Source organism: Peromyscus eremicus, chromosome 1, assembly GCF_949786415.1.
Source record: "Peromyscus eremicus chromosome 1, PerEre_H2_v1, whole genome shotgun sequence".
Lineage (NCBI taxonomy): Eukaryota > Metazoa > Chordata > Mammalia > Rodentia > Cricetidae > Peromyscus > Peromyscus eremicus.
In genome coordinates this window covers 62280470-62298374 of record NC_081416.1, presented here as the reverse complement: position 1 = coordinate 62298374, position 17905 = coordinate 62280470, and the positions used below count along the sequence as shown (strand labels likewise).

Below are 17905 nucleotides of genomic sequence, written 5' to 3'. Positions count from 1 at the left end.
AGTGAGAACTAAACTTTTCTCTATGAGGAGTAGGAAAGGAGCACACATGTTCTGATGGTAACTTTCTTTATTACTGCATCTTGAAACTTCTTCTTTGTTTGTCTTTCATAGTATACACACACACACACACACACACACACACACACACACACACACACACACACATATATATATATATATATATATATATATATATATATATATATATATATATGTACTCCTAATAGAAAGCTCTAGATAATATATGAGTTACATTTGAGGGTCACATTGTATTTCTTGAATAAACAATAAGAAACAGAGTCTTTCTGATAACACACATGAAATCACATGATTTCTCTCACACTTGGAATGTTGCCCTGACCTGACAGCTGGCACAGCTGGGAGTGAGTAACCATGGCAACACTTGGCTGTCAGCCAAGCTCCCTGGCTGAGCAGGCTGCAAAGCAAAGCCAGGAGGCACATAGCCCCAAGTGCTTCAGCACCTCCCAATGGAGAGCAACACTGAAGGTGTCCCAGGCCTAAAAATATATTCTCCTATCCTGCATGCAACCCCAGATCACAAGGAAGGAAATTTGTAACTCTTTATTCAAGGATACAAGGCTAGATTGTCCTCTGCAGCCCTGGCTAATTGTGAATGCTTTTCCTGTGGTTTAGTTGGATGTAAAGCTGTTTCTCTCTGGACTTGGTTAATTGGTTAATTGCTATTCTATCACCCACATAAATTTCAGGACCTAAACAATGAGCAGTTAGTTGGCTGAACCTTGAGTCTTATATCACAAAACTGAGCTTAGGAGTTCGTGCAGAGAGTTAATTGCTGACAGAATTTGTGCAGGGAGTTATTTCTTTAACATTATCAGCCAGACTTTTACAAACAAAGAACTGGCACTAAAGTTGCTTTATACCTGACCTTGGTGAAACAATTAGACACCTGGGAATTTGTCCTTGTGCATTTTCTGTGAAGATTTATCTTATTAATTCATTTGCAGGGGCAACAGTCTACTTTGAATTTGTTCTCAGGTCTTAAGTCAGTTAATTGTATGAAATTGTCTAGAACTAGGGAGATACTGTTGCTTTTCTTATGTCAGCCTGAACTAATGATATAAAAGATGTTTCTAAGTTTCTCACAGTTTCCATGAGACAAAGGCCTGGCTATGAAAGATATACTAATATATTTTCTATTTATCAAAATTATACAGCTTAAGGAGAAGTCATCTTCCTGACAATCCACAGATAAATGTGCCCAGTATGTTCATGGAGAGAACACACTACCAATCCAGGCTGTGGGAAGAATGCCCTAGCTCTTTTAAGGGAAAATTGTGGTAGCACGTAAGAAAATTATGGACAGAAGCAAATAGCATTCATAGTCTGTGGCCCTGTAAACCTTTCTTGATGAGGTTTCTCCATCAAAGACTTATTCATTTGGTGGGTTGTCCTTATGAATATCAGTTGTCATCTGCTGCATAGTCCTACAGCCTCTGGCACTTTGCCATGGTGGACTGTATTTCCTCTGGAAATATGAGTCAACCCTTTTCTCCACTACATTGCTTTTGTCAGGGTATTTTGTCGTAGGACCAGAAGGAAACTAAGATACTCATTGATGGTGCTTTGTATGCACCCTCTTTGTCTACAGCTTTAGACTTTCATATGTTCCTATCCTCATGAAATGGAACGCTTTTTTGTAACTTTTTTCTCTTTCTCTTTGGTGATCTGAATAATAGCAGTGGGAAATAAATAATGCCACAGTTTGCATGCTATACTGTCTTGAAATTTCTTCCACCAAAGAAATCATTCTGTTGAATTCAGCCTCTCTCAAGATCTCAGAATGAAGCTGATTCTTTACCCAAATAGAACAAAGGTAGCCAGGATCTCAGTTCCTAGAATAGTCTCTGTTTGCCTCTGGAACTTCTTGACCAGGACTTCCTCCACTATCTGTATTTCTTTAGTCATTCTAGTCTACTGAATTCCCACCAGAATGAACATTTATGCTCTGTTTAAAGAAACCTAGAGCTTCAAATGAGTTCACATTCCTTACACAAGCCAATACCTAATGACCTCAATCTCCCAATGATGGAGTGGTGTATCTCAGGAGATGTTAGCTTCTATGCTACCTCGGTAGGCAGCTATTCCTGGAGGATATATTCAATTATAAAGGACAAAACTTCCCAAATATGGAGCTTCCAGTGTTTTCACATTCCTCCCACAAACAAGTTCCCAATGACCTCAATCTTCCAGGAACAGGGTGGTGCACCACCAGGAGATGCTGGCTTCAGTGCTACTGATGGTAGGCAGCTACTTTTGGAGGATGACTTAAAATTTAAAGGGAAAAACTTCCAGGAAATCCAAGGTGCTCAGGTTGAGGAATAGAATAAAGATCATGTGGGAGGCCACAGGGTAGCACAGACTGGGAAGTGCAGGCAGGAATATCCAGGAGAGGACCAAGGCAGGCAGAAAAGGAGAAAAGACACAGGTCTGGCATCAGAGTAATCATGGCCTTGTCCTCAGCACTGCTTTAATACAAGCGGCACTATCAGAGAGGTTATGACAAACGCAAATCCTAAAGCCCTGTTCAAAGGCCTTGAGTAGTACCTGTTAGGATCTGGGGCTTCTTTTCCTCATGGTTTAACCACACAGGAGGCACAGATAGAGGAGCTGCTTTCACCTCCGAATGGGCCATCCATCCACAGCCCTGTTCTTTGTACAAAGGATATGACTGTAGTTCTGAGTTCTGAGGATTTCAAGGGCAGGCCCCAACATAGATCAGACATGATCATTTCCTTGGGTCTTCTTGGCAATGATGCACAGGAAGTGAGCTTGGCTGAAAAAGATCCATCTACATGATGCCATGGGTTTGAGGTCACCCTTCAAGAAAAATGTTGGGTGGGGAAGTGTCAGAACATGCATAGCAGCAGAAAATGTGGCAGCACCTTGCAGGTGTCAACTTGACCGGATTTAGGGTTGCCATAGAAACACATTGTTGGGCTTTTCTATGAGAGTGTTTCCAAAAACGATTCACTAAAGAGGAAGAAATAGCCTGAATACAGGTAAAACTTTCAATGAAGTAGCCTCCTGAACTAAATAAAAAGGAGAATACAAGCTGAGCACCAGCATTCATCTTTCTGTGCTTCATGACTGTGGGGTCACTGTGACGGTTGTCTCACACCCCTGACATTACTCTTCACCCACTACAATGGACTGTATTCCTTATTAAACTGCAAGCCACCATCAACACTTTCTTAAGTTGCTTTTGCTAGGTATTTTTATTTTATTTTATTCATTTATTTAAAAATCTTTTCATACAATATATTTTGATCATATTTTTTCTTCTTCCCAAAGATTCACTTATTCCAGATCCTCTCCACCTCCCTCCACCTAACTTCATGTTCTTTCTATCTCTGAATCTCTTTCCAACAAAGCCACAAAAAAATCATATTAAAAAAAAACCAGTAAGACAAAAACTACCCAAACAAAACAAAATGAAACAAAAAGGCCACAAAAATCTCCATGGAATCAATTTTATGTTGACCAACTACTCCTGGGCATGGGACCTGCCCTAGAATATGGTAGACATATCCAGTGACACTCTATTAGAAAAAAACCTGATTTTTTTCCCTTTCCCCAGCAGATTACAAATAGCTTCTTGGTTAATGTGGGACACTGTGTGCACTTCCCCTTTTCAGTGCTGGGATTTTGCATGGTTTGAACCTATGTACATCCTGTGCATGCTGTCAGAGTCTCTGTTCATGTGCCTATCAGTAAGCTGTCCAGAAGACACTGTGTCCTTAGAGTCAACTACCACCTCTGGCTTCTACATTCTTTCTCTTCCTCATCCACACAGACCCTCGAGCCTTAAGGAGAAGGGTCTGATGAAGACACGACACTCAAGACTGAGTGCTCCAAAGTCTCTTACTCCCTACATTTTCCAGTTGTAGGTCTTTGTGTTAATTACCGTTTACTGTGAGAAGAAGATTCTCTGATGAGGGTTGAGCAATGAACTGATCTGTAGGTACAGCAATATGTCATTTAGAGTCATTTTATTGACATGTTCCATTAGCAAAATAATAGTAGTAGGTTTTCTTCTAGGCCCAGGTCTTGTCTAGTATCTACTTCCTAGCCACTTTGGCAGTGTGAGGCATGGATTCCATCTCACGGTGGTTCTTCAATCCAATCAAAAGATGGTTGGCTAATCCTATAACATTTATGTCATTATTGTACCAGTATATCTTATAGGCAGGCTGCTGTTGTAGGTCACAAGATTGGTAGCTAGTGGTACTGATGATTACTTTTGTCCTCTGGTAGCATGCAGAGTACCTCCCAGCACCATGAATGCTAGTCAGTGAGAGTGAAGCTTTTGTTGGGCACCGGCTCTATTTCTCTATGTTTGAAGATATAAGCAAGCAGTGTCTTTAGCAATACATCCTTATTGTCAGGTTGTGGAAAGTAGTCAATATCCTTGGCAATAGCCCTGTGATGTTTGAGGGTGTCTATGGGATCCTTTTGGTCAAGTGCTTAACATGATGTAAACCATTCCTGGTACTGAAAGTTTTACTTGGTAGCATAAGATATCTAGTTGAGGCATTGTCATACTCATTTTATGGTGACTCCATTTAGATTCTTTTTATATATGCATATATTTTAGAAAGATTTTATAGTAGTGAGCTTCTATATGGTTGTTCAAAAGGCCTTTAGTTTTCTCTCCCCATATTCCCCCCTCTAGCATGTTATCTCCCAACCCACTTAATCCTCCTATTCTAGTTTCCTCTTTATCTTAAACACTGTATTCTGTTTCCCCTCCCTTGGAAGATTCTCCTTTTCCCCCATTGTGTCTTACTAGGCACCTAACATCTATGCTTATTTGGATTGTAGCACACACATTGAAAGCTTAAAAGGTAGAATCAACACATAAGAGAAAATATGTAGTATTTATCTTTTGGTGTTTGTGTTAGATTACTCAAGATGATTGTCCTAGCTCCATCCATTTACCTGAAAATTTCACAATTTCATTTTTTCTATCAGTTGAATAATATTCCATTATGTACATGTCCAACATTTTTATTATCCATCCATTAGTTGATGGACATCTAGGCTGTTTCCAATTTCTGGCTATATAAATACAACAGCAATGAACATGGATGAGTAAGAATATTTACAGCAAGATGTAGAGTCTTTTGGTATATACACAAGAGAGGTATAGCTGTATCCTGAACTAGACTAATTTTCAGATTTTTGAGGAACTGCCACATTGATTTTTACAGTAGCCATTCCAGTGTACACTCCTACTGGCAATGAAAAAGTGTTTCCATTTCTCTACATGTGCTATCATTTGTTTTTCTTTTTTACCTTGGCTATTCTGACTGGGGTAAGATGACTTAATTAGCATTTTATTACCATAGCCATGGTAACTCTTATAAGGAAAACATTTATTTGGGGATGGCTTACAGTTCAGAGGTTCAGCCCATTATGATCGTTGTAGGAAGTTTTATCATTGCAGAAGTATGGTGGCATGCAGGCAGACATGGTGCTTAAGAGGTCGCTGAGAGTTCTACATCTGGATCCTCAGGCATCTGGAAGAGACAGTGAGCCATTAGATCTGGCTCAAGCTTCTAAAAACTCAAAGCCCACCCTCCAGTGACAAACTTCCTCCAACAAGGCCATATCTCCTAGTAGAGTGACTCCCTGGTGACCAACCATTCAAATACACAAGTCTATGGGGCCTATTCCTATTCAAACTACTACAGAGATGCAGTCTCAAAGTAGATAGTTTTTATTTGCTTTTCTCTGATGGCTAAGGATATTAGACTTTTCAGTAAGTGTTTCTCAGCCATTTGTGGTTCATCTTTCGAGAACTCGGGTTCTATACACCTTATTATTTTTTTTAAATTTGAGTTGTTTTCTTGATGTTCAGTTTTTTAAATTCCATATATATTTTAGATACTATCTCTCTATCTGAAGTAGAATTGGCAATTATTTCCCCCCATTCTGTAAGTTTCTGCTTTACTCAAATGAGTTGTCTTTTGCTATACAGACACCTTTTAGTTTCATGAGGTCCCATTTATTGTTGTTTTTAGTGTCTGCACTATTGATGTCCTGGTCAGAAAGTCATTTCCTGTACCAATAAGTTCAAGCCTTTTTTCCAGGTTCTCTTCTGTCAGATTCATGGTATCTTGTCTGGTTGACATCTTTGATCTATTTGGAGTTGATTTTGTCCAGGGTGATCAATATGGATCTACTTGCACTCTTCTATATGCAGCCATCCAGTTTAACCAGCTCCATTTGTTGAAGATACTGTCTTGTCTTTGGCTTCATTGTATAAAGATCAGGTGTCCATAGGTCTGTGGAATTATGTCTAGGTCTTCAATTCAATTCCATTGAGCAATGTGTCTGATTTATGCCAATACTGTGCTTTTTTTTTATTAACACTGAATTACAACTTTAAATTGGGAATTGTGATACCTCCATCAGTTCTCTTATTATTTGGGATTGTTTTAGCTTTTCTACTTACTTTATTTTATTTTATTCATCTATTTATTTTACATCCTGGCCACAGCCTCCCTTCCACATCCTCCCCTCCCAGTCCCTCTCCCCCATTCCTCTTCCTACCCCTAATCCCTTCCTCTTCCATCTCTATTCAAGATATTATTTAGTGTGTGTGTGTATGTGTGTGTGTGTGTGTGTGTGTGTGTGTGTGTGTGTGTTTGTGGGTGTGTGTGTGTTTCCATATGAATTTGGAGATTGTTTTTCTATTTCTGTAAAGAATTTTGTTGGAATTTTGATGGGGGTTGCATTGAATTGCTTTTGGTAGAATGCCTATTATCATAATATTAATCCTACTGATCCATGATCTGATTCTGCTGTCTTCTTTGATGTATTAAAGTTTTTATTTTACAAGTCTTTTACTCACTTAGTTGGAGTTATCCCAAAATATTTCATTTTTTTGAAGTCATTGTGAAAGGTCTTGTTTTCTTGATTTATTTCTCAGTGTTTGTCATTTGTATATAGGAGGGATATTGATTTTTGTGTGTTAGTTTTGTATCCTACTACTTTGCTGAAAATGTTTATGAGCTGTAGAAGTTTCCTGGTGAAGTTTTTAGGGTCTTTTATGTGTAAAATATTATTACCTGCAAATAGAATACTTTCACTTCTTCCTTTCCTATGTATAGTCTCCTTGATCACCTTCAGTTGTCTAATTACTCAGTTTATGCAGATGTCTATTAGGTCCATTTGGTTATGACGTTGTTTTACTCCAGCATTTCTGTTTATGTTTTTGTCTGGATGACCTGTCTATTGGTGATAGTAGGGTATTGAAAGTACCCAGTATCAACATGTGAGGACCAACATATGATTTTAGCTGTAGTACTGTTTTTTGTTTTTGTTTTTGTTTGTAAATTTGGATTTCTTTGTTTTTGGTGCATAAATATATAGAGTTATAATATTCTCTGTGTGGATTTTTTCTTTAATGAGTATTTCATGTCCTTCCCTATCTCTTCTGTTTAGTTTTTCCTTTTTCTTCCTTCCTTCCTTCCTTCCTTCCTTCCTTCCTTCCTTCTTTCCTTCCTTCTCTCTCTCTCTCTCTCTCTCTCTCTCTCTCTCTCTCTCTCTCTCTCTCTCTCCCTCCCTCACTTCCTTCCTCCCTCCCTCCCTCTCTTATTTCCTTTAACATTTTCTTTGAATGAGGTATCCTTGTCTTCTATTTATCTTCAAGATGTGAAATTCTCTTTCCACATCTTATATTCTATTGGTGAGACTTATCTCTGAAGTTTTTGTTTAGTTTCCTACATTTTCCAATTCCAATTTTATCTCACTTTGGGGTTTCCTTAGTGGTTTTATTTCTATTTTCATGTCTTGAATTCTTTTCATTATTTCACTCAACTGTTTCTTTGTGTTTTCATGGTCTACATTTAGGGATTTATTTATATTCTCCTTAAGGTCCTTGGACGTATTCATAATTGCTACTTGAAGTCCTTCTCATATGCTTCAGCTATATTGCATTTCTATTGGCCCACTGTAGTGGGGTTACTGGGTTCTTGTGGAAGCATATTGTCTTGGCTGCTCATGTTTGAGTTTCTGTGCTGGGGTCCAGGCGTCTGGAGCTGATGACTGAGCTGATTCTAGGGGTTGATATCTGGTCTTGTCTTCACTGAGTATGTGCTCCATTCTTTGGTTTTTGTTGCTCCTTCTGGATCTTAGGAAAGTGTAGTGACTTCAGGCTCCTTGATAGAGAGTGATTCTGCAGGTCAGATGGTAGCTGAGGGGAACAGAGATGATCTAGAAGAAAAGGTTGAGAGGGGCTTTGGGAAAGAGCTAGGGGGATCCTGCCCACACCAAGCTGTGAGGTCCCCAGGGAGTTGGTGGTGTGGTTGGAGGAGTGGCTGCAGTAAGACAATGGATACATCTGGAAAGACAGTAACCATAAGTCTAGGAGGACCCAAGGTCTGTACCATGAGTTGGAGTTTCTAGTGAATGGAGTTCAGTTGGGAGGATGGCAACCTGTGAGCCAGCTGCTAAAGTGTCTTAGTTAGGGTTACTATTGCTGTGATAAAACAACATGATCAAAAGCAAATTGGAGAGGAAAGGCTTCATTTCACTCCCAGTTCCATATAACAATTCATCATCAAAAGCAATGAGAGCAGTTCCTATTCAAGCAGGTCAGGAACCTAGAGGCAGGAGCTGGTACAGAGGCCATGGAGAGGTGTTGCTTACTGGCTTGCTCCCAGTGGCTTGCTCACCCTGCTTTTTTATAGACCCCAGGACCACCAGCCCAGGTGTGGCCCCGCCCACAATGGTCTGGGCCCTCCCACATCAATCACTAATTAAGAAAATGCCCTACAGGCTTCCATAGCCAGAGCTTATGAAGACATTTTCTCAAGTGAGACTCCTTCCTCTCTGATGATTCTGGCTTGTGTCAAGTTGATGTCACAGTGAGAATGAAGAGATAGTAATGGAGAACAAGAAGGATGGTGGGAATTGCCTACCTGACACTATGGCTAATTATTTTGTTGGCACACATCCTAGTATTCTTTGTAATTTTTTTGAGAAGAATTTCATGTGTGAGTACTGTATTCATATCATTCTTCCCCTCCCTTTCTATTCATGTCCCTTACACTTCCTCTCAGATTCATGGTTTTCTATTCCTTAATTATAATTGTTACATATATGTATACACATTTATAAATACAACCTGCTGAGATTATTAGTGTTACTTGTATGTGTCTAGGGCTGACTTCTTGGGACTGGCTAACTTATCAGGGAGCTTGTCCCTATAGAGAACTGATTCTCCTTCTCCAAGCAACCAACAATTGCCTGTAGTTCTTATTCTAGGGGTAAAACCCAAGAGAATTCCCCCATACAATGCTGTAATGTCATATACCTTTTTAATTGGCTGAGACTTCTGTCAGCACAACTGAAGTTCACTATCTATTCCTTGTACATGAAACAACCAATTCAAAAGAAGCAAATGAAAATCATTGCATACTCCACCTCTTAGAAACAAATGCTTGAAATCATATTGTGTAGATTTATTGCCAACTTTCTTTGCAGAAAAACAGACACAAACTTACAGGGTAAAGTTCATCAGTGTGTATTGTGTTTCCCCCCGACATTCAGTTGTTCATAATGGCTCACCAGTAAGTAGACATACAGGCCATGTTTGACATGATGACATCATATCTACTTACTCAGTTGTCCTTTAGTTTTTATACCAACCTCCTAGTATGGACTTTCTTGTGTGGCTGCTTTGTAGACAGGCATGATTCCATAGGGAGTTATGCATCCCTGATGGCTATGCACGGGACAAGTATTCCAATAAAATTGTTAAGTCTGTCTATTCATGATGTACTGATCTTAGAAGAACTCAGGTGTTCAGACAGAGTTTCTGTTTGAGTTAGAGAAAGGTTCTTGCTGTCCTGCCTTAATTCTAGACTTAGTAGCTGCAGCCACTGTGATCTTGTTAGGTGGAGGATCCTTGACCTCCTCATATCTGGAGCTGCATTGGGCCCTGGCTGCTGGAAGCCTCAGGCTGCTGGTGCTGTCTGGGCCCTGGCACAGTGGGTGAGTTCCTGCTATGAATAACAGATGGCAGTAACAGATGAGTAACTGATGTGGGGGAGACACTCAGGGTGCTTATGGTCTCATGTCCCAGGGCACTATCACTCTAAATTAGAGTTCAGCTTCTGCCAGGAGGCAGAGACAGGTGTCTGCTCTAACACTATAATGCTGGGGAGCTATAGCTACAATGGACCTGGCATAGCACTACCCTCTCTTGGGCTGTGGCTGTGGCTCCTCTTGCTGCCCCATTGAACCTGCCATCTGGTGAGTGCACACAACTGTCTCCAGGTCCTGAGTGTCAGGGACACAGGTGTAGAGAACATTGGGACCGTGTTCAGGGATGGCACAGTGTTGGTGGCGCCTGATACCTCGTTTTTTGCTAACTATCATTTCATCAACACACTGTACTATTTTGCGTGTGTGTGTGTGTGTGTGTGTGTGTGTGTGTGTGTGTGTGTGTATGGTACACATTCACGTATATATGCATGCTTGTAGGTGCATGAGTACATGCATGGGAGGTGGAGCTAGAAGTCAAATTTGGTGTCATCCTCAGTTGCTCTCCACCTTGCTTTTGTGGCATGGTCTCTTACTGAACTTAGAGCTGAGTGATTGGCTAGGCAAGTCAGCTAGCAGGTCCCAGGGAATGTTTCTGACTTCATTTCCCCAGCACTGAGATTACAGGTGTGCATGACTGTGACTGACATTTTATGTGGGTGCTGGGGATCTGATCTTGGGTCCTTGTACTCATTCAACAAACACTTTACTCATTAAGCTATCTCCCTGTCCAACACAACCATTTTAATGCCATCATGATGTACAGTATTAATCGTAGAGAAAGTTGTGAAAATGGGGACTTGGACTTTTCAGTGAGGACAAGATTTCTAATCATTGAGCATTCTGAATGAAATTCTCAGCATCTTCTCCCTCCATCCTGTGTCTTGGCCCTGAAGGACCAGCTGGGAATGATTCCCTGAGTTTCCTATATGTTACAAACCAGTATGAGGACCACCTTCAAGTGAAGTACGATGGGCTGTAGGATTTGGTATGTGGAGACAAATGGAGCGTGCAGGAGACCTCAGTGACTTGTAGACAACTTGGCTGTGGGCCTTGCATTATGCCTTCCAGAATATTCCAAGGCCTGATAAAATGTAGATATCTCAGCTGTATGATACCCAGTGCCATAGTCAAGCAGCCAGTCTCTGGGAGTACTGCCTGAGGGCCTGGAGGCCTGACAGTAGATGTGTGGTGGTGGTGATCTGTTTAGGTGGATCAAATGGACAGCATGAGCTCCTTACTCCCTGGAACTCCCTTCTTCGTTTGGCTCCAAGGTCACTGAGGCAGATGCCCATGTGTTGGGAGAAGTTCTGGCCAGGAGTGAGTATCTCATCCCCTTGGAAGCCCTTGGTGAGCGACCAGGTCAGGGATTTCCTTCGCTGTCTGAAAGCAGCTCTGTTCTCACTCTTGTCCTCATTGGACCCATCCTTGGTAACTTCTCCTAGTGTCCCTGGTTTCTAAAGTCGACCGCCAAGCTCTGCATCTTCTTGTTGTTCTCAGATCATCTCAGGAAACACCTTGGGATTTCCATGCTGTCACTCTTCACAGTGCTTTTTAGTGGTTCGGGAGAATTAACCAAATGAGTGCTTGAACCAGTATCCTGACACAGGCTCCCCTGGCCATTTCTCTCCCTGCTCAGACCCAGACGTACCCAGTCCTAGGAGGATGACTCTATTTCCTTTAGTGCTCAGGGACACAGAAAGGGCAGTGATGATACCAGGGGCCCTGTGCATGGTCCACCAGGCTGGGGAAGTTAGCAATCAACCCTGGGCATGTGCCTGAGGCAGAGGCAGTCAGGATTTGCTTTTCCTTCTCTGTCATCAGATGGCACCTGTCTGGGTGGCTGGAAGGGTCAGTCCCTGGGTTGGGTCCCCAGATACAAGAGTCACACATGGCTCAGTTCTGAAGGGTCCCTTGAATAGGAGGAGGTGAATGCTCTGTGCAAGCAGCTGGAATTTGAACTGCTCTGCAGCAGTCTGGGATCCACTAAGGCACCGGCACTGAAGGCAGGAACAGAAATTCATGTGCTTCTGGGGATCAAAATCTGATACCATGCAGTGCAAGTTCAACATGAACTTCCAAAATCAGTGTTTCCTTCCAACCAGCAGGGAGTGTGCAGAGGTGGGGATGCCCCGCCCCGAGCACTTTAGTCTAAATGTTGGATACTTGAGATGAACAAAGGAGACTTATCTATCTGCCTTCAGATATGGAGTCAATAGAATACTCTCCCTTGCAGTGCTTGTCACCATTGCTACTGAGAGGTGATCCAGGGTGGTCCTGGGGTATCTTTGGATGGTCACTGCACTGGGTGCTCTGTCCACAGCTCGTGTCTAGTCTGTACTCTGGGTTTGAGGAGCTGTTGGGGTAGTGCCCATTTGCCTTGCCTGTGATGACATGAGGGCCCATGTCCCAAATACTAGGAGAGTATTTATGGTCAGAATTTCTGTGAGTTCCAATTCCCAAGTGAGGTATAAGGAGGAGCTCCAACATCCTTCATCTGTAGATCTCAGAACTTGTGGGCCACTGTGCCAGGATCAAGGCAGGTTGTCCCCATCCTCCTATACCATTCCTCACTGGGGGACTGGGTGGCAGTCATCAGGTCACATCACTCCAGTGACCTGCAAGAAGCCTGACTTAATCTCAGTTGCTTCACCCAGTGTCTATCTTCAGGTCACGTGGAGGCCCGGCTGCTGGGTGGTACACATCCCTGTGAAGGACGCCTGGAGGTTCTTCGAGGACTTACCTGGGGCACCGTCTGCTATGACGACCTGGACCTGCCCATGGCCAACGTGGTTTGTCGGGAGCTGGGGTGTGGCACCGCTGTATCCATACTCGAGAGTTCCCACTTTGGCCACGGATCAGGGCCTGTGTGGACAGAGGCCTTTCGCTGTGTGGGCAATGAGTCACTGCTGTTCCACTGTCTGAAGGAGCCTGGACACCAGTGTGGCCATGATCAGGATGCTGCACTAACCTGCTCAGAGGAAAGTGAGTCAAGTCATAACCTAGAAGGGTGTTTGTTGTGTTAGCATGAGCAATGATCTGAGAGATGGGTTGTGATGACCATGGATGGACAGCTTGGGGTGGGTGCTCAGGACTTGTGTTCTCCCCAGTCCCAGAAGTTAGTTCCATGATCTTGTTCTCATATTTTTCTCCTCTCATGTGTTTGCTTTCCTTTTCCACCTTTGGGGAAATGATTGCTCAGCTCTACCAAAGATTTCAGAACAGGGGGTGGTATTGACGGTTTTGAATGTTATGTATGGCAGACTTTGTTGACACATGCCTCACAGCCCCACCATGTATATTGTTTCCCCTGGTGACAAGGACCTTTTGTACATGTAGTTCAACTTCACTTCATTCAACCAGATTTCTTGTGCTTGTGCTTTGGTGTCACATCTAAAGCTTGACTTTGCAGGTCCAGAGTCCTGCAGCATCACCTCCTGCTTTCTGTTAAGACAGTTGTCCTTCAGCAGTGTGTCCAGGACTATGTTGGGTCTTGAGTTCACATTGGTTTCTGATGTGTGGAGTACTGGTTCCATGTAACCCATTGGGATGTGCTGTTTCTCCAGCACTTTGAGTCATTATTCTTCCTACAAGGGTAGCCACCGCTCCCTTTCCAGAAACTTAGAGACCATATACCTGTGAGATGATATCTGCACCTTTAGTTTGATTCCATTGATCTCAATGTCTAGCCTCATGCCACACCACAGTGTTTTGGTTCATATAGCTTTGCTGTAAGTTTTGAAATGAGGATGTGAGTGTCTAGCTGCTTATATGGTTGTGGGTCTTTGGGAATCCTCATCTCTACAAGAATGCTAGGATTGACTTTCTAACTTTCCAAGCACCTGCTTGGGTTTTGATAAGCATTGTACTGAATATGCCAACTGCTTTGGGTGGGGTCATCATCTTCCAAGACCATGTCCTCAGCCCTGGAATGAGGCCTGCTTCCCTCTATGTAGGTTTAGTGTGATTTCTTCTTTTAAGAAGTTTATTCTATATTTAAGGGGTACAGTCTGACATGGCAATTCATGTTATAATGAGCACTGGTTAGGTCTGGGTAACTGGCATATCTGTCCCCTCAGACATGATTTTCTTGTTGTTGCTGAGAATATTTAGCACCTTATCCACTAGCTATTTTGAAGTCTTCCAGAAGTTGTAGTCAACCATGTTATAGAACGTTCTAAGTCCAGTCATTCCCTGGCACCTTTGACCATTCACTCTCCTTCCCCCACCCCTCCCTTCTTGGTTCTGGTAACCAGTCTGCAGTTCTGTCCTGTTCTATCAACTATTCACATCTTCCTCATGAGGATGAGAACTTATGTTTTGTGTCACTTGGTGGCTGACTTATTTTGCTTAATGTCTTTTTTTCCATATACATTGCTTCAAATGGTAGAATTCAGTCTTTCCAGTGGCTGAGATACCTATCATCTTATTCATACATACTGTCTTAATTAGAGTTTCTATTGTTGTGAAGAGACACCATGACCACGGCAACCCCATAAAGGAAAATATTTAATTGAGGGTGGCTTATAGTTCAGAGGTTCAGTTCATTATCAAGGTGGGACATTGAGGCATGCAGGCAGACATGGTGCTGGAGAAGGAGCTGAGAGTTCTACACCTTGATCCCCAGGCAACAGGAAGTGGACTGTGTCACTGGGAGTAGCTTGAGCACAGGAGACCTCCAAGCCCACCCCGACAGTGACACACTTCTTTCAATAAGGCCACTGCTACTCCAACAAGGCCACACCTCCTTATAGTGCCACTCCCTATGGACAAACATTCAAACACATGAGTCTGCCGGGCAGTGGTGGCGCACGCCTTTAATCCCAGCACTTGGGAGGCAGAGGCAGGCGGATCTCTGTGAGTTCGAGGCCAGCCTGGTCTACAAAGCGAGTTCCAGGAAAGGCGCAAAGCTACACAGAGAAACCCTGTCTCGAAAAACCAAAAAAAAAAAAAAAAAAAAAAAACACATGAGTCTATGGTGGCCATGTCTATTCAAACCATCACACACACCATGCTTCCTTTATCAAGTCATTCTTTAAGAGATACCTAAGTTGACTCCATGTCCCACTGTGGATAGTGCTGAAATAAACATGTAAGGGCCTTTGTCTCTTCCACATGCTCTTTTGAGGGCCTTTGGCTAGATGCCCAGCAGTGGGGTTGTTGATCTTTGTGGCCAGTCTATTCTTGGTTTTCTCAGGAACTCCCATATTACATGTGTAGCTTTAGATACTGAATGAAATTCAGGATTTTTTTTTTTTTTACTGTGATTGGTTCTATCCCTTTCTTTTTCAGGACATTCTTCATAGACATGCTTGTCTGTTTAGGGGTAGCCTGGAGGTCTCCAGGGCACTGTTCATTTGGGATAACATTGATGTGTCTATCATCACATTCCTTGATTCTTCTGCTCTGCCCACATCTGCTCTTGAACCCCTGCAATCATCACTTTAGATTTAGATGCTGTATACTTGGGCTTCACAGTTTCTTAATGGTTCATTTCATCATTCCTGTCAGTTTTCTGAGATTCAGTTTACAGAGACATTGTCCATTATCCTCACATTCCTTAGTTCTTCTCATGGTTCCCATTAGCTCTGAACAGACTGAAGACCTCGTGCTCAGGACTGTGTAGTGTGCCTTTCTGTGTGGTATGTTGCTTTTGGAATTTCTTTTCATAGGTAAAGTGGTTATTGAGGTAACACATAGAGATTTCCTTTAGTGACCAGAAAAAAAAGAGATTCTTCTCTTAGCCCATAGATGATTTCTATATTGTATTCCATTGACTGGAATCCAGGCCACTTAATTATCTGGTGCTCATACCTGCTTGTGTATGGCCAGCGTTGAAGGTATGTATCTCACTAGAGACCCCTCCTATTCGATTCCAAGAAATTTGATGTTTCTAGTTTTCCCAGCATGATCCCTGAGTTAGGCAGGGCAGAGGTGTTGGGGATGTGAGGCTTTGGGGAGAAAGGGATGGAGTTATGTAGTCAGAACACTGGGCTGCCTAGTCTAGCTTTCAGTATTAACACTCTGCAAAGACATTCTCCCATTTAGTGTGTGCGTGCCCAGTTTGCGTGTGTCCTGTAAGGAACCAACACTGTGCGTGGGTATCCACAGCTCTGGGATGTGGAGGTGGCGCTGACTCTAACTCTCCCTTAGAGTTCCGACTGGTCAATGGCAGCAGCAGCTGTGAGGGCCGTGTGGAGCTTCGGGTAAAGGAGGACTGGCAGCCCCTCTGTGCTGCCCACTGGGACTTAGCAGATGCCATGGTGCTCTGTCACCAGCTCAACTGTGGCTATGCGGTTGCTATACCCCAAGGAGGACACTTTGGAAAAGTGAGCGATCTTATCTGGACAGATGTGTTTCACTGTGTGGGGACAGAGCCCCACTTGCTGAGCTGCCCAGCAAGTACCCTAGGGGCCCAGGCATGCACCCTGGGAAATTCAGCCTCGGCTATCTGCTCAGGTGAGTGCATGCAGCCATGAGACTGTGAAGGAGAAGGTAAGCAGGACTGATGGACAGAGTTGTGAAAGGGTTGGTAGGGTGAGGATAGGTGGGGCTGTTCAGTGCAATGGTCCTCTGCTCTTCAGAGTTTCTCTCTGTCAGGTCTCCAGGATGCCCTACGGCTGAGGGATGGACAGAGCCACTGCGATGGGCGAGTAGAAGTCTTCCTGGATGGTGTGTGGGGACGAGTGCTGGACAATGCCTGGGACCTGCGTGATGCTGCTGTGGTGTGCAGGCAGCTCGGGTGCGGAGAGGCACAGCGAGCCTATGACGCACCAGCACCGGACCACAAGACAGTCCCTGTGGGGTTGAGCCTGGTGCGCTGCTCGGGCTCTGAGACCCATCTGTCCCAGTGCAATGTGTCAGTGTCCCAGGTGGTGCCTGTGGGGACTTTGCAGGATGCAGGCGTGGTATGCTCAGGTGAGTATGGAGTGTCCTCTTCTCCGTGTCCCGCCCTGGCCCCACCTTACTCATGTAGTCCAGTGTGCCTTGACTGGGTCTCTCCTCTCTGCAGGGAGCTTGCGCATACGGTTGGCAGAGGGTAAGGGCCGCTGTGCTGGGCGTGTCGAAGTGTTCTATCAGGGCACATGGGGCACTGTGTGTGATGATGCCTGGGACCTGCGGGATGCCCACGTGGTCTGCAGGCAGCTGGGCTGTGGCTATGCCCTCAGTGCTCCTGGGGCTGCCCATTTTGGAGCAGGAACTGGGCGCATCTGGATGGATGAACTAGGCTGCCTGGGTGAGGAGGCTGCTCTCTGGGAGTGCCAGTCAGGAGGCTGGGGCCGACAAGACTGTGGGCACAAGGAGGACGCAGGTGTGGTCTGTTCAGGTGGGTACCACAGGTCCAGCTTAGTGAGTCCAGTCCTCCTCCCCAACTGCACCTGGCTGATTGGGCCCTCTGTCTGCAGAATTCACTGATGTAAGGCTGCAGGAACACAGCCAGCCATGCACAGGCCGCCTGGAAGTTTTCTACAATGGAACTTGGGGTGGCGTCTGCCAGTCCTTGAGTGCTGCCTCTCTGAGGGTTCTGTGTGGACAACTGGGCTGTGGGTCCCAGGGGCAGCTGCTGGCCAGGCCAAGGAGCTCATCTACACTGGAGACTCTCTGGTTGAAATCCATTCAGTGCAGGGACAAGCATGACAGGTCCTTGTGGCAATGCCCCTCAGAACCCTGGAACAGGCATTCTTGCCTCAGTGGAGAGGAAGCTTGGCTGGTGTGTACAGGTGAGCTGTGTTGTGGGTTTTTGAGGGGTGTCACTGTGGCTCTGGGTGGAGTGTGGATCATATGGACTCATCTCAGGCTCCTGTTGCTC

At 44.0% G+C, this 17905-nt stretch overlaps 1 protein-coding gene across 1 annotated transcript in view; it reads left to right on the top strand.

Annotated features, from left to right (window-relative positions):
• The window catches only part of Scart1 (scavenger receptor family member expressed on T cells 1), a 64738-nt gene that overhangs the window by 44032 nt on the left and 2801 nt on the right, over window positions 1–17905 (top strand). The window contains 5 exon segments of the mRNA XM_059255864.1: window positions 12766–13080; window positions 16249–16554; window positions 16696–17013; window positions 17108–17422; window positions 17502–17816. Of these exon segments, the coding sequence (XP_059111847.1) occupies window positions 12766–13080; window positions 16249–16554; window positions 16696–17013; window positions 17108–17422; window positions 17502–17816 (1569 nt within the window).